The following is a 15,740-nucleotide window of genomic DNA, read 5'->3' on the forward strand; positions in this document are numbered from 1 at the left end:
GGGGGGGGGCGCTGGGGTCACCCTCTATGTAAGGTGGGGTTCCACCTGTCTAGAGCTTAATGCTGGTGCTGATGGGGTTGAGCATTTTTGGGTAGGAATCAGGGGGAAGAGCTACAATAGCAGCCTGCGACTCTTAGATGGCAGTTCATCACTGCAGTGTGTGTAGCTGTGCCTGTTTATGCACAGAAAGACAGACCAATCTATCTGGAACTGGTCACCAAAAAGACATCTTTCTAATGCAGAACAATTGTGCTGGGAAACTCTTTCTGGAGTAGAAAAAAGGCGTGCTCTCCAGAGGCCTGGTCCACAAGTGGTGTGGGGAAGCCAGGAGGATGCTGTCATGCTCATTCTTCAGAAAAGCAGCAAGGCTGAAAGCAAAGTGCAGCTTTTATAGACTCAGAGATTTAACTGAAGCTCAGCATGGAGTCAAGGCTTTGACTCCGTGATCCTCAAGAGTGCCTTCCAACATGGATATCTATGAGATTGCCAGTGGAGGGCAGCTGAGAAAAAAGACAAGAGAAGGGCCAAGGGAGGTTCTTTGAAGAAGATTCACTCAAAGGCTGCCTTAACCGGTACCCCAGGGCCCCTGCCACAGTCTGAGCTGGGGTGGGGACAAAGGGTGGGGCTGGGCTGGCTGTGGTGTACTGTGACGTCCATGACATCACGGGGCCATGTCACAAATGGGGGCAGCTATACAAGGCCCCAGCAGGTAACGCTGGCCCTGTATTGCTCGGGCAAGCGGTGAGTGCACACATGGTGGGGAGGCTGGGCTGGGGGTAAGGGCCGGAGCAGAAACGCTGTACCCGGGGCTGGCTTTTCCCCCTGCATCCAGGAACAGCCCCTCATGGCCCAGACTTGGGCAGGAGGACACCGTGCTGCTGCTGCTGCTGCTGCTGCTGCTGCTGCTGCTGGGGCAGCGGAACGGGCCTGGCTGCTTGACCGGTCCCCGGGGGTCCTGTGCTTCCTGCTCCCAGATCCCTGGAATTCCTGTCCCTGCTGCCCCCCCACAATCCCTGCTGCCAGCTGCCTCCCTGTCAGCCCCTCCCTCTCAAGGCCTTCTCTCCATCCTCCTGCAGACCATGGATACCTGGGTATTGTGGCTCTTGCTCTTGCAAAGTTTAGTCCAGTACCCACAGCCCGTGGGTGATGGCTTGGACGAGGTGACACGTCTGCGAATGGAGGTGCGTGCCAAGCTCCAGGAAGAGGAGAAGATTCGTCTGCAGTGGGAGGTGGAGCATCTGGTCCTGGTGAAGCAGAGTGTCTTGGCCTGGGGAGACCTGCTCTCCTCTGCCCGGCAGCACTGGCAGGTCTGGGCTCTTGCTGGGCTCCTGCTCCTTCTCTTGGCACTGTGGTGTATGTGGAGGAAAGGGAGCCTGAGGACAGAGGAGCAAGGAGAAGGACATGATGGTGTAAATGAAGAGGAGGTTGAAAATGTGCATGCACATGAAGAAGACTTTGGAAATGAAGATGAAGGAGACAATGAAATGGAGGTGGAGGAAGACGACAGTGATGATGGCCATGCAGAGGATGTCGACAATGCTGCTGTGAATGAAGCTGGCAATGAGGCTGCCAATGCAGAGAACGTCAATGACGTTGGAAATCAAGTGCAAGAATTCCATGATCGTGCCGACAACTTTGGAAGAATCATAATGGAGCGCATACAGTGGCCTGTGCAGGACCTGCAGGGAGGATGCATGTGGACAAGAACCCTGATGGAGCATTTTGCAATTTATTTTCAATTGGTCTTGTCCAACAGTTTCTATCCGGTGCTGCAAGGAGCCATTGGGGTGGGCAGTGCCTTCGAAGGTTGGAGTCCCCGGGAGCAGGATGTTGTGTACCAGGTGCTCATACCCATGACACCTCCCCGAGGGCACAGCTTCCACCTAGAGCTGGACACTGCACGGCAGAGGCGCTTGAGGAACTTCCACATCCGCGTGCAGCAGGAGTGCACCTGCACGAGTGAGCAGCAGGCTGAGAACATGCTGTGCTTCCTGCACCACCCTGAGGAGGAGCTGAGGAGGCATCAGGATCCCAGCCTCCTTCATACCCTGTGCACGGGCTCCTACCTGGACGTGGAGAAAACTGCCCGCTGGTTCTACCAGCTGGTGAGAGCAATCTGGCCGGCTTTGCCTGAGTCACACCATTGGCATTTAGTGCTGCTGCCCCCCAGACGCTCCTGCCAGTTCAAGGTGACCAATGGCAGAGAAAGCTACCGGATCGAGATACTCTTTGGGGTGCGGCAAGGCAACTCAGACGTCTTTGTGAGCAGCCAGCCTAGGCAAGCCCACACCTCCAGCACAATCTGGCCAGAGAGCTACGCTGTGGCCGAGATGAAGTTCTTCAGGTACATTGCCAGGTGGGCTCCCCCTGACAGCTTGCACCTGAAATGCCTGCAGTTCTTCACTCGTCTTCAGCTGGGCTTAGGCTTTTCCACCTATACCATCAAGACCATTGTCATGCACCTCCTGAGCATCTTGCCCGCGTCACAGTGGCGCAGGAGACATTTTGTGAGGCGGCTGATGGATATCAGAGAGAGCCTGCGCACGTGTGTGGAAAGCAGACGCCTCAATCACTTCATTGTGGGCAACCGGAGGCTTCCTGAGGGCATCCGCTTGCCCCCAGCGGTCCTAATGGCCACGTCACGCAATCTCTTCCATGACCTGGTGATGGATCCCGTTGCCCACTCTCAGGCAATGAACCAGTACATGGATCTGCAGCATTGGTTGAAACGGATCCTTAGAAATGAACAGTGAAAGAGGTTCTCCTGCACAGAGCTGTGCTTGTGAGGCTCACACCGGGTGGCAGAGAACCAGTTCTCTGGAGAGACGGGAAGAGAAGGGAGAAGGTGGGTTTCGGAGAGGGAACGGAAAACGCTGCGTAGCAGCACTATGCCATCAGCAGCAGCAGCAGCAGCAGTGCGGTCTCAAGAGCCTCCCCAGCACTGCATCCAGTGATGACCAGGTTGGCTCCAAAGATCAAGCAACATGCACAAGGAAATGCTATTATTCCCCCACCTCTTTCTTTGAGTCCATTTTCCCCTGAGAGCTTCATCTTGTGCAGAGACGCCGATCTCATAATCCCAGACGACGGAATGTTTGAAAGGACCACTGGTGGCATCATTTGGTTCAGGGGTGCTCCAGGCAGCTCTTCCTGCTCCACACTACAAAGGATTGTGTTTGGATAGAGGTTCTTAACTTTCTCTGGGGAGAGAGACTCCACAATCCCTGGGCAATGTTTGGGATTGGTGAATGGACGGTGTTTCTCCTTGTTCCCGCATGGAAATCCTTCAGGTCAGCATTGGACCAACTGTGTTGGAGCTGGCCTGATATTTTGTATACGTAAACATCTAAGTTCTTAATTTCTGTATATATATCCCCTATATTATATGCTAGAAAGCTTATCAATTATCATATATAATAGTAAAATATCATAAAAGCCAATAGAATAATATAATATTGTCAACTACATGAATTATGTAATTATTATATAATGAGAAGAAATTATTCTAAAGGGTCAAATATGTAATTTTGTTTAAAGAATGCAATATAGCCAATATTTAGCGTCACTCTAAGTTGTGATACATATTAATGCTCATAGGGCACTTATATCTTATATATAATATAGCATATTATTATAAGGTTTTCATGAAATTGATACATTTTTAGCATACATACCAATTATATCTTATATATTGCACACAAGAATTTTTTTTATGTAGTAGTAAAGACGTATATTGTGTCTCTGTCTGCTGGGGACACACAATTATGTTCTATAGTTAGTGCTTTTATGAGTAGCAACCTGGAAATTTTGTTGCTCTTGATTCAATAAAGGACAAGATTCCAGAACCTGGATTGTGCAGGACTTTATTGAACTCAACCCGACCTGTAGTGCAGGTAAAAGCGACAAGTTGTGAATCTGAGCTTGTGAAGAGTCTCCTTGAAATTGGCCAGACTTGCAGTGGTGAATTGGTTCTAATCAGAAATTAAGTCCAGTTGACCCCGGCCCCTGCGACCACAGAAGGCCAGAAGGGCCTCCCTTGGAAGGATGCTTGAAAATGCTCTTGTTGCAACCCTGCTGCCAAGGGCAGGGACACCTTCTCCTGGGCCCGGTAGTTTCAGGCCCCGTCCAGCCTGGCCTGGAACGCTGCCAGGGATGGGGCGGCCACAGCTGCTGTGGGCAGTGTGTGTAGGCCAGGGCCTGAGCAGCCTGAGAGGCAAGAATTTCTTGTGCATCTCCAGCCCAAGCCGGCCCGCTGTCAGCGGGAAGCCACTGGGCCTGGTGCTGTCCCTGCAGGCCCTTGTCCACTGCCGCTCTCAGGTCTCAGCTGGGCCTGGTGCAGAGAGTGAAAGGCCGCAGGAAGGTGGCCCCGGAGAAGGCCTTGGAGAACACTGGGGCCAGGAGTGCCACCATGAGGACAGCAAGCAGGGCCTGGTGTGGCCGTCAGGGCGGGAGGGCACAGGGCAGGCGCTGAGGCCCTGCCAACTGGAGCTGGGAGCTCTGGAGTGCTGCTGGCAGAGAGCCGTGGGAGATCCGTGCAGCAGCAAGGACACGGCTTCTAGATGTGTTAGAAAGCAGAGAAGAGCTGGAGAATGGGCACTGAAAGAGTAGGGTGTGTCCCTGTGGGGAACAAACTTCACAACGCCAGAGGTTATCTCCAGGGAGGACACAGAGGAGTCCTGTAATAGTATTGGAATAAAGGGAGAGGCCAAGGGACATTTCCCCTGGGGGTGTCTCGATTTCTTGAGACCCAGGACAAGGGCGCAGCCTCCTTTTTTATTCTAATTCCCAGGTGCATCACCCTCTTCCTTCCCCCACTGCCTGAGGTACTCGGAAGGAACAAGACTTCTCCAGTTTCCTACTGTATGGAACCCCTCTGTCACTTTGATTGTGGAGGCAGGAATGGGACCATACACACACACCAAGCTTCATGCACAGCAAGCAACTTTTATTGAGTGCTCTCTTCCTTTGCAGAGCTGAATGTCTGCCTGGTCAGTCCACATTGGTTGAAGCAGTTGCCACCCGGTCAAACAGCCAATAGCTGCTGGTGTCCCCAGCGGTCCGGGCCTGCTCCCTAACGGTCCACACTGGTTAAGTTTCATCATTGAAGTACTTATAGAATTACTTATGCTTCAGTTCTAAAATTAGGTTGAAATGAAACCGTAAGGCCTTCAGGCAAGCTGTTGGCCACCACAATACCCCTCTGTTTTATGCTCCCTCTGGTTTATATCTTTGTAACCCTGCAGAAGACACAGGCAGGGAAGGGGGGGGCGCTGGGGTCACCCTCTATGTAAGGTGGGGTTCCACCTGTCTAGAGCTTAATGATGGTGCTGATGGGGTTGAGCATTTTTGGGTAGGAATCAGGGGGAAGAGCTACAATAGCAGCCTGCGACTCTTAGATGGCAGTTCATCACTGCAGTCTGTGTAGTTGTTCCTGTTTATACACAGAAAGACAGACCAATCTATCTGGAACTGGTCACCAAAAAGACATCTTTCTAATGCAGAACAATTGTGCTGGGAAACTCTTTCTGGAGTAGAAAAAAGGCGTGCTCTCCAGAGGCCTGGTCCACAAGTGGTGTGGGGAAGCCAGGAGGATGCTGTCATGCTCATTCTTCAGAAAAGCAGCAAGGCTGAAAGCAAAGTGCAGCTTTTATAGACTCAGAGATTTAACTGAAGCTCAGCATGGAGTCAAGGCTTTGACTCCGTGATCCTCAAGAGTGCCTTCCAACATGGATATCTATGAGATTGCCTGTGGAGGGCAGCTGAGAAAAAAGACAAGAGAAGGGCCAAGGGAGGTTCTTTGAAGAAGATTCACTCAAAGGCTGCCTTAACCAGTACCCCAGGGCCCCTGCCACAGTCTGAGCTGGGGTGGGGACAAAGGGTGGGGCTGGGCTGGCTGTGGTGTACTGTGACGTCCATGACATCACGGGGCCATGTCACAAATGGGGGCAGCTATACAAGGCCCCAGCAGGTAACGCTGGCCCTGTATTGCTTGGGCAAGCGGTGAGTGCACACATGGTGGGGAGGCTGGGCTGGGGGTAAGGGCCGGAGCAGAAACGCTGTACCCGGGGCTGGCTTTTCCCCCTGCATCCAGGAACAGCCCCTCATGGCCCAGCCTTGGGCAGGAGGACACCGTGCTGCTGCTGCTGCTGCTGCTGCTGCTGCTGCTGCTGCTGCTGCTGGGGCAGCGGAACGGGCCTGGCTGCTTGACCGGTCCCCGGGGGTCCTGTGCTTCCTGCTCCCAGATCCCTGGAATTCCTGTCCCTGCTGCCCCCCCACAATCCCTGCTGCCAGCTGCCTCCCTCTCAGCCCCTCCCTCTCAAGGCCTTCTCTCCATCCTCCTGCAGACCATGGATACCTGGGTATTGTGGCTCTTGCTCTTGCAAAGTTTAGTCCAGTACCCACAGCCCGTGGGTGATGGCTTGGACGAGGTGACACATCTGCAAATGGAGGTGCGTGCCAAGCTCCAGGAAGAGGAGAAGATTCGTCTGCAGCGGGAGGTGGAGCATCTGGTCCTGGTGAAGCAGAGTGTCTTGGCCTGGGGAGACCTGCTCTCCTCTGCCCGGCAGCACTGGCAGGTCTGGGCTCTTGCTGGGCTCCTGCTCCTTCTCTTGGCACTGTGGTGTATGTGGAGGAAAGGGAGCCTGTGGACAGAGGAGTAAGGAGAAGGACATGATGGTGTAAATGAAGAGGAGGTTGAAAATGTGCATGCACATGAAGAAGACTTTGGAAATGAAGATGAAGGAGACAATGAAATGGAGGTGGAGGAAGACGACAGTGATGATGGCCATGCAGAGAATGTCGACAATGCTGCTGCGAATGAAGCTGGCAATGAGGCTGCCAATGCAGCGAACGTCAATGATGTTGGAAATCAAGTGCAAGAATTCCGTGATCGTGCCGACAACTTTGGAAGAATCATAATGGAGCGCATACAGTGGCCTGTGCAGGACCTGCAGGGAGGATGCATGTGGACAAGAACCCTGATGGAGCATTTTGCAATTTATTTTCGACAGGTCTTGTCCAACAGTTTCTATCCGGTGCTGCAAGGAGCCATTGGGGTGGGCAGTGCCTTCGAAGGTTGGAGTCCCCGGGAGCAGGATGTTGTGTACCAGGTGCTCATACCCATGACACCTCCCCGAGGGCACAGCTTCCACTTAGAGCTGGACACTGCACGGCAGAGGCGCTTGAGGAACTTCCACATCCACCTGCACGAGTGAGCAGTAGGCTGAGAACATGCTGTGCTTCCTGCACCACCCTGAGGAGGAGCTGAGGAGGCATCAGGATCCCAGCCTCCTTCATACCCTGTGCACGGGCTCCTACCTGGCAGTGGAGAAAACTACCTGCTGGTTCTACCAGCTGGTGAGAGCAATCTGGCCGGCTTTGCCTGAGTCACACCATTGGCATTTAGTGCTGCTGCCCCCCAGACGCTCCTGCCAGTTCAAGGTGACCAATGGCAGAGAAAGCTACCGGATCGAGATACTCTTTGGGGTGCGGCAAGGCAACTCAGACGTCTTTGTGAGCAGCCAGCCTAGGCAAGCCCACACCTCCAGCACAATCTGGCCAGAGAGCTACGCTGTGGCCGAGATGAAGTTCTTCAGGTACATTGCCAGGTGGGCTCCCCCTGACAGCTTGCACCTGAAATGCCTGCAGTTCTTCACTCGTCTTCAGCTGGGCTTAGGCTTTTCCACCTATACCATCAAGACCATTGTCATGAACCTCCTGAGCATCTTGCCCGCGTCACAGTGGCGCAGGAGACATTTTGCGAGGCGGCTGATGGATATCAGAGAGAGCCTGCGCACGTGTGTGGAAAGCAGACGCCTCAATCACTTCATTGTGGGCAACCGGAGGCTTCCTGAGGGCATCCGCTTGCCCCCAGCGGTCCTAATGGCCACGTCACGCAATCTCTTCCATGACCTGGTGATGGATCCCGTTGCCCACTCTCAGGCAATGAACCAGTACATGGATCTGCAGCATTGGTTGAAACGGATCCTTAGAAATGAACAGTGAAAGAGGTTCTCCTGCACAGAGCTGTGCTTGTGAGGCTCACACCGGGTGGCAGAGAACCAGTTCTCAGGAGAGATGGGAAGAGAAGGGAGAAGGTGGGTTTCGGAGAGGGAACGGAAAACGCTGTGTAGCAGCACTATGCCATCAGCAGCAGCAGCAGCAGCAGTGTGGTCTCAAGAGCCTCTCCAGCACTGCATCCTGTGATGACCAGGTTGGCTCCAAAGATCAAGCAACATGCACAAGGAAATGCTATTATTCCCCCACCTCTTTCTTTGAGTCCATTTTCCCCTGAGAGCTTCATCTTGTGCAGAGACGCCGATCTCATAATCCCAGACGACGGAATGTTTGAAAGGACCACTGGTGGCATCATTTGGTTCAGGGGTGCTCCAGGCAGCTCTTCCTGCTCCACACTACAAAGGATTGTGTTTGGATAGAGGTTCTTAACTTTCTCTGGGGAGAGAGACTCCACAATCCCTGGGCAATGTTTGGGATTGGTGAATGGACGGTGTTTCTCCTTGTTCCCGCATGGAAATCCTTCAGGTCAGCATTGGACCAACTGTGTTGGAGCTGGCCTGATATTTTGTATACGTAAACATCTAAGTTCTTAATTTCTGTATATATATCCCCTGTGCACATATTATATGCTAGAAAGCTTATAAATTTTCATATATAATAGTAAAATATCATAAAAGCCAATAGAATAATATAATATTGTCAACTACATGAATTATGTAACTATTATATAATGAGAAGAAATTATTCTAAAGGGTCAAATATGTAATTTTGTTTAAAGAATGCAATATAGCCTATATTTAGCGTCACTCTTAGTTGTGATACATATTAATGCTCATAGGGCACTTATATCTTATATGTATGAAAACATAATATTATGAGATTTCCAAAAATTGATACATTTATATCACACATACCAATTATAACTTTTATATTGTATATATAAAGAGTTCATTATATAAAAGTTCTTTTTAATGAAGTAGTAAAGACGTATATTGTGTCTCTGTCTGCTGGGGACACACAATTATGTTCTATAGTTAGTGCTTTCATGAGTAGCAACCTGCAAATTTCGTTGCTCTTGATTCAATAAAGGACAAGATTCCAGAACCTGGATCGTGCAGGACTTTGTTGACCTCAACCCGACCTGTAGTGCAGGTAAAAGCGACAAGTTGTGAATCTGAGCTTGTGAAGAGTCTCCTTGAAATTGGCCAAACTTGCAGTGGTGAATTGGTTCTAATCAGAAATTAAGTCCAGTTGACCCCGGCCCCTGCGACCACAGAAGGCCAGAAGGGCCTCTCCCTTGGAAGGATGCTTAAAAATGGTCTTGTTGCAACCCTGCTGCCAAGGACAGGGACACTTTCTCCTGGGCCCGGTAGTTTCAGGCCCCGTCCAGCCTGGCCTGGAACGCTGCCAGGGATGGGGCGGCCACAGCTGCTGTGGGCAGTGTGTGTAGGCCAGGGCCTGAGCAGCCTGAGAGGCAAGAATTTCTTGTGCATCTCCAGCCCAAGCCGGCCCGCTGTCAGCGGGAAGCCACTGGGCCTGGTGCTGTCCCTGCAGGCCCTTGTCCACTGCCGCTCTCAGGTCTCAGCTGGGCCTGGTGCAGAGAGTGAAAGGCCGCAGGAAGGTGGCCCCGGAGAAGGCCTTGGAGAACACTGGGGCCAGGAGTGCCACCATGAGGACAGCAAGCAGGGCCTGGTGTGGCCGTCAGGGCGGGAGGGCACAGGGCAGGCGCTGAGGCCCTGCCAACTGGAGCTGGGAGCTCTGGAGTGCTGCTGGCAGAGAGCCGTGGGAGATTCGTGCAGCAGCAAGGACACGGCTTCTAGATGTGTTAGAAAGCAGAGAAGAGCTGGAGAATGGGCACTGAAAGACTAGGCTGTGTCCCTGTGGGGAACAAACTTCACAACGCCAGAGGTTATCTCCAGGGAGGACACAGAGGAGTCCTGTAATAGTATTGGAATAAAGGGAGAGGCCAAGGGACATTTCCCCTGGGGGTGTCTCGATTTCTTGAGACCCAGGACAAGGGCACAGCCTCCTTTTTTATCCTAATTCCCAGGTGCATCACCCTCTTCCTTCCCCCACTGCCTGAGGTACTCGAAAGGAACAAGACTTCTCCAGTTTCCTACTGTATGGAACCTCTCTGTCACTTTGATTGTGGAGGCAGGAATGGGACCATACACACACACCAAGCTTCATGCACAGCAAGCAACTTTTATTGAGTGCTCTCTTCCTTTGCAGAGCTGAATGTCTGCCTGGTCAGTCCACATTGGTTGAAGCAGTTGCCACCCGGTCAAACAGCCAATAGCTGCTGGTGTCCCCAGCGGTCCGGGCCTGCTCCCTAACGGTCCACACTGGTTAAGTTTCATCATTGAAGTACTTATAGAATTACTTATGCTTCAGTTCTAAAATTAGGTTGAAATGAAACCGTAAGGCCTTCAGGCAAGCTGTTGGCCACCGCAATACCCCTCTGTTTTATGCTCCCTCTGGTTTATATCTTTGTAACCCTGCAGAAGACACAGGCAGGGAAGGGGGGGGCGCTGGGGTCACCCTCTATGTAAGGCGGGGTTCCACCTGTCTAGAGCTTAATGATGGTGCTGATGGGGTTGAGCATTTTTGGGTAGGAATCAGGGGGAAGAGCTACAATAGCAGCCTGCGACTCTTAGATGGCGGTTCATCACTGCAGTGTGTGTAGCTGTGCCTGTTTATGCACAGAAAGACAGATCAATCTATCTGGAACTGGTCACCAAAAAGACATCTTTCTAATGCAGAACAATTGTGCTGGGAAACTTCTACTGGAGCAGAAACGAGGAGCGGTATCCGTTTTGCCTGGTCCACAAGTGGTGTGGGGAAGCCAGGAGGATGCTGTCATGCTCATTCTTCAGAAAAGCAGCAAGGCTGAAACCAAAGCGCACACTTTATGGCTTGTAGTAGGCAATACTGCCATTTCAGAGCATGTGTTGAAGGATATTCTTCTGTTTATGTGTGCTTATCAAATAGTTTATTCTTTTTCTTTCTAAGGTTTCTTGCTCCTTTGACTCTCATGTTTCAATTTGTTCTTTAAATCAATATTTCCAGGGCCCTACGATTGATGTCTTAAGCTAGTTTTTCAAATATTGCAAAGCAATCTGCCATATAACAGATACATAAAATAAGTATAACCCTATTTACATGTTATCTAGTCGAAACAGAAAAGGAACTGTTCTTAATTAAAGGCTTCTGAAGGGAAACTTACTTTGAAATGCTTTTTTTGCCTATTAAAGGAAAATTAACAGAAAATCATGCAAACTTGCCTTATATTTCCTTTTGCTCATGTCTGCTTCTCTTTCACTTTCTTTCCCTGAAGAAAAAAAAAAAACCACCTTCCTTATTTTGTGTTTCCTTCGTTAGCCAGCTGTTTAGTACAGAGAACTGAAGCATTTTCAATATTTTCATTTTCAGCCCCCTCTCTTCCATGAAAGAAGTACTGAGGAAAGTAAAATCTTTATTTTTAGAGGCAGTTAAATGCCTGGTCAAAAATCCTTCCCAAGGGGATTTTTTTGAGGGCCAGATAGGAATTTTTGGTCCTGTTTCAGTGGTGAAAGGGCAATTTGGAGGGGATAATTTTATTTCTCAGCATCTCTCGATGGATTTGTAGATGACAGCTATTTATAGGGAGCAGTAACATCAGTGATGTCTCAGGAAGGGGCTGGAAGTCTGCTGCTCCTGGAAGAACTGATGCAGACAGGCAGCAAATGCACAGTTGGGTTGCTGCATGACAAAAGGTGCAGAATGGGGCTCCACACCTTGTTGGACACAGGGAAAAATCCCAAAGAACAGTTAGCTGCTACAAGGGATTGTAGAATCTCTTCTGTTGGGCCACTTTACTACCAGAGGGACTCAAAGAGCTTCCCTCACCAGTCCAAATCCTACATGTGAAATGAGAGCCACCTCTTCATTACTAAGCAATATTCTCCTTTTCCTGAGGCATGCAGCAGCTCCTGGCAGAGCATGAGGCCGATTTTCCAGCCATGCTGTGTCAGCCACTGTGCCACACATCACTGCTCCCCTCTTCTATTAAACGTGTGTTCATTCACTCTCCTATCTACAAGCTTTATTTTCAGGGTGCGAATGGCAAGGATTGAGAACTCCCTGGGAGTGTTTAACCACTGCCAAGCTCCCCATTGTCATCTATATTTGTTTGGTAATTCCCAAGAACAAGCACTTTACATCACAAATCCATTTTTTTTTTCAGAGGCCCCTGAAGTGCTTCAGAAATTCAAGTTATCTGATCTGCACAGTTTTTTTTTGTAAGGTAGGTGTGCACTGGTTTGGGCTGAGGTAGTTTTCTTCACAGTAGGTCATGCACATTAGGTGTCGGCAACCAATTGAAGAAGAAGGATTGTTCTATCTTCCTTTCCCTTTTATCCAAGTTACACTGAATTTCTAAGCTACCCCAATGACAACACCTGCCTTTTACTCACTGAGTTTATTCCAGGGCTTTTCACTTCTGAAAGGGGGCCTGCTTAGAGGATTTCACCACAGAATAAAATTATATAACACACATTCCCCATCCATATTTTCTATATATTATACCCTATGCTGATAGAATTGTTTCCTGACACAGCCTGTTGAGTTGCTCTGTGCTAGAGGTTTGCAGCAGAGGGGGCAGAGCCATTCCATGGAACAAACAGCACCAGCACTCTGTTTTTATTGGATATTTTATCAACATTTTCTTCTGCTTGGTTCCATTCCATTGCTTCAGTGGTATTCCTGCTTTGCAGTTCTCCAGTTTATCTTTACTTTTACAGGCTTTTTAGTTTTTCTTGGTCCCAGCCCACCACATTTAGCAAACCTAACTTTTCTTCGTGGATGTGACCCTTTCCCCAAAACTTTGTTTCTGTGATTTCATGGATACTTCAATGGCAACTTTGGACTTGGGTTGAGACATCTAAGAACTGGGAAGCCATATATAACACCTCTGCTCACAAAAGAGGAAATATTTAGTTACACCACAGGGGCAACAATTACTCTGAGCAAGTCTCAGAACTTTCATTAATGGCATGTTGCAGCACAGACCCCAAGGAACACCAGGCTGAGTATTTGTGCATCCATGGGAGGAGTACATGTGTGGTTGTTTGCCCACAACTTGGGATATGAGCTGGTGGGGAGACTGGGATCTACACACAGATGTGGCCAAGAAATTCAAATCCTTAATGTGTTACTGTTTTTCACCAGCCAGTAGTGAAGGACTCACTGGGAGTCTTCAAAACAAATGAAAAAAAATTTGAGGGCATGTTTCTTTTTAATAAAATTCTGTGATTGACTATTTAATTAAAAAATTAAAACTAATTTAGCTGGAAATGGGATTTTGAAGTGAATTGCTTGCTATAGGATGACTTAACACTTTATAGTGGATTAATCTTTTACTAATTTCTGTTCTGAATTTCTTTAGTTTTGTTAGCACAACAGAAAGCTAAATCTCTTCTGTAGAGATAAACCACCCTGACAGTGAGGCTGAAATGTGGCTGGAATCACAATCCCTTACTATAGCTGAACTAACAGTGGTACTTTGTCAAATTTCCCATGCAAATAAATATTTTCTCCAGAATCTGTTTAAACAAGCTTCTGTGCTGATTGACCACAGCATTAGCAGAGGCCAAGGTAAAAGGGATAGACATAACCAAAGCCAATTCTGCCTTTGTGATCTTGTTTTCTCTGGTGCTCAGCCTCTGAAAGGAAGAAGATATAACAAAAGGTCTTTTTCAAAACCTATTCACTCTCAAGAGCTTAGGCACTGAGTTCTGTCCTTTCCTAATTTTCAGTAAAACAGTGAAAAAAAAAAACCCAAGTACATCTGTTTTAGCTTGCAAACAGATGAACTTAAAGGCCTTCCAAAAGGTGTTAGCAATTGGAGTTGCTACTTCTGAATTTTTTGAGATTTTCCAGGTAACATCACAAGCTATTTACATTCAGTTCACTTTTTGTTGGTTTCTGGGTTTCTGATTTCCACATAACTTGAATAACACTGAGAGGCATTCTTGATGTTCAACAAACAATTGTTTCCTCTCACTGCAGGACTATCCATCTCCAAAAGGACTCCCTTCTGAGAAGATTTAGGCAGGAACATGAGCTAAAGCACAGCTTTGGATGCCTCAAACACTTCACTCCCATGCTATGGAACCCTTCCAGCTTGTTGGCATACGCTCAGCTGTAATCCAGGGAAATCTCTTCAACAGCCCATGATGGTGCCTTATGCCTTAGCAAGGACAATCCTTTGGAGTGCTCTGTGAATCTGCTGTCTTATGGAAGTGAGTATTTATAAACATGCCATGGAAATAATATCTCCATTTGGCTGTCTTTTCTGACTCACTTCTGCTTCTAAATGGCTGGGAAGGAGGAATGAAATGTTTGCATGCTGACAAATACCATTACAATCTAAGAAGCTCCAACCTGGGAGCCCCAGGCTTTTCTCCCACTAAATTCTCAGGATCTCCTCAGTGCTGTAATGATTGGTAGAAATCTCAGGCACTTGTGGTCAGTGTGGCAGTCACTCTGTGAATCCTGACAGCCATCCAGATGACCCCATTCCTAATCTAGAAATTGGGGTGAACAGGACCCTGAATCCATGGCATGCCCTTTATGCAATTTGTGTGTGACTAAACATGGATTATTTATTTATGTTGTGTTTTGCCATACACATACATATGCGTGTACAAATACTTCAGATTTAGATTTCATATGTAAAATCAAGGTCTATTTTTTTCCCCTGAATAATTTTGGAACAGGTGGAGTATGTTGAACTATGGAGGTTCAAAGAGAGGCAATGATATTCAACTTGGTAGGAAAGCAAGAGTTTTTTAAGTTCAGCTTTTAGCGTTGTATCTAACTGTTCTTTCCCTGCCTGCCTTCACACTGAGTCTGTGGTTGCCTGAGGCACAGAAGAAAGCCTGAGTATCAGAAACCTGTGCTGCAGGATGGGGAGGATGCTTTGATGGAGACATCAAGATATAATGCCTTCTTCTTTTGAAATTTTGTTGAAAATTGATAATTTAATTTTTTTAACATCCTGAGATTTTCTTGTTTAAGTTTCCCCCATAAAAATGACCAATTGCTTCAAAATCAAACTAGCCAAGACCCTTTTTTTTAAATAGCAGAGTTCATCAGGAAGCTGCAACTAATTGGAGAGAACAATGTATGCACCAAAGTAGATTTAAAACCAAAATCTCCTAAATCTTCAAGGTCAGGGAGTGCTATTGTTTAGAAAGCTTGTTCAACTGACACACCAGCTTCTGCATACAAACTACAGAAAGACATAACCAACACATCAGCATTTTTCCACTTTTTGTAAAACGTGTGGATTCTGGCCTTTCCCAAGGCAAAACTCTGACCGATCTTGGTTTTCATGAATTTTGAAATTAAACTTGCTGACTTCCTAGTGTGAAATTACATTTTTATTTAAAAATTGAGTTAAAGACATTTCAAAGGTCTCTAAATTAATTATACTGTTCTAAAATTAAGCATTTGTTTTTCCTATCTGAAAGAAACAGTGCAGGTTGACTGGAAATTCATTTGTTATTGTTGAAAAATTTTATACAGCTTTTTTTTTTTTTTTTGTTAAACGAAGAAACCACGTGTATAGAAAACCTCGCTCTGGCCACTAAGTTGTAATATAGAAAAAATAATGACAATGCACAAATAGCTTTCCTTGCCCATGTGTGTACCCATCTGATCCCTGGTCCTGTCAAACCTTT

The 15,740-nt window shown here is 48.0% G+C and overlaps 1 protein-coding gene and 1 pseudogene across 1 annotated transcript; both read left to right on the forward strand.

Annotated features, from left to right (window-relative positions):
* The first annotated feature begins 1,160 nt into the window (after nt 1-1,160).
* On the forward strand, nt 1,161-2,753 carry LOC134418000 (inositol 1,4,5-trisphosphate receptor-interacting protein-like 1). Its single transcript, XM_063155851.1, has one exon. The coding sequence runs from the start codon at nt 1,176-1,178 to the stop codon at nt 2,751-2,753; it is 1,578 nt and encodes a 525-aa protein (XP_063011921.1). The 5' UTR covers nt 1,161-1,175.
* A 3,624-nt stretch (nt 2,754-6,377) lies between these two features.
* On the forward strand, nt 6,378-8,004 carry LOC134418001 (inositol 1,4,5-trisphosphate receptor-interacting protein-like 1; annotated as a pseudogene).
* The last annotated feature ends 7,736 nt before the right edge of the window (nt 8,005-15,740 follow it).

This window comes from Melospiza melodia, chromosome 4, assembly GCF_035770615.1.
Source record: "Melospiza melodia melodia isolate bMelMel2 chromosome 4, bMelMel2.pri, whole genome shotgun sequence".
NCBI lineage: Eukaryota > Metazoa > Chordata > Aves > Passeriformes > Passerellidae > Melospiza > Melospiza melodia.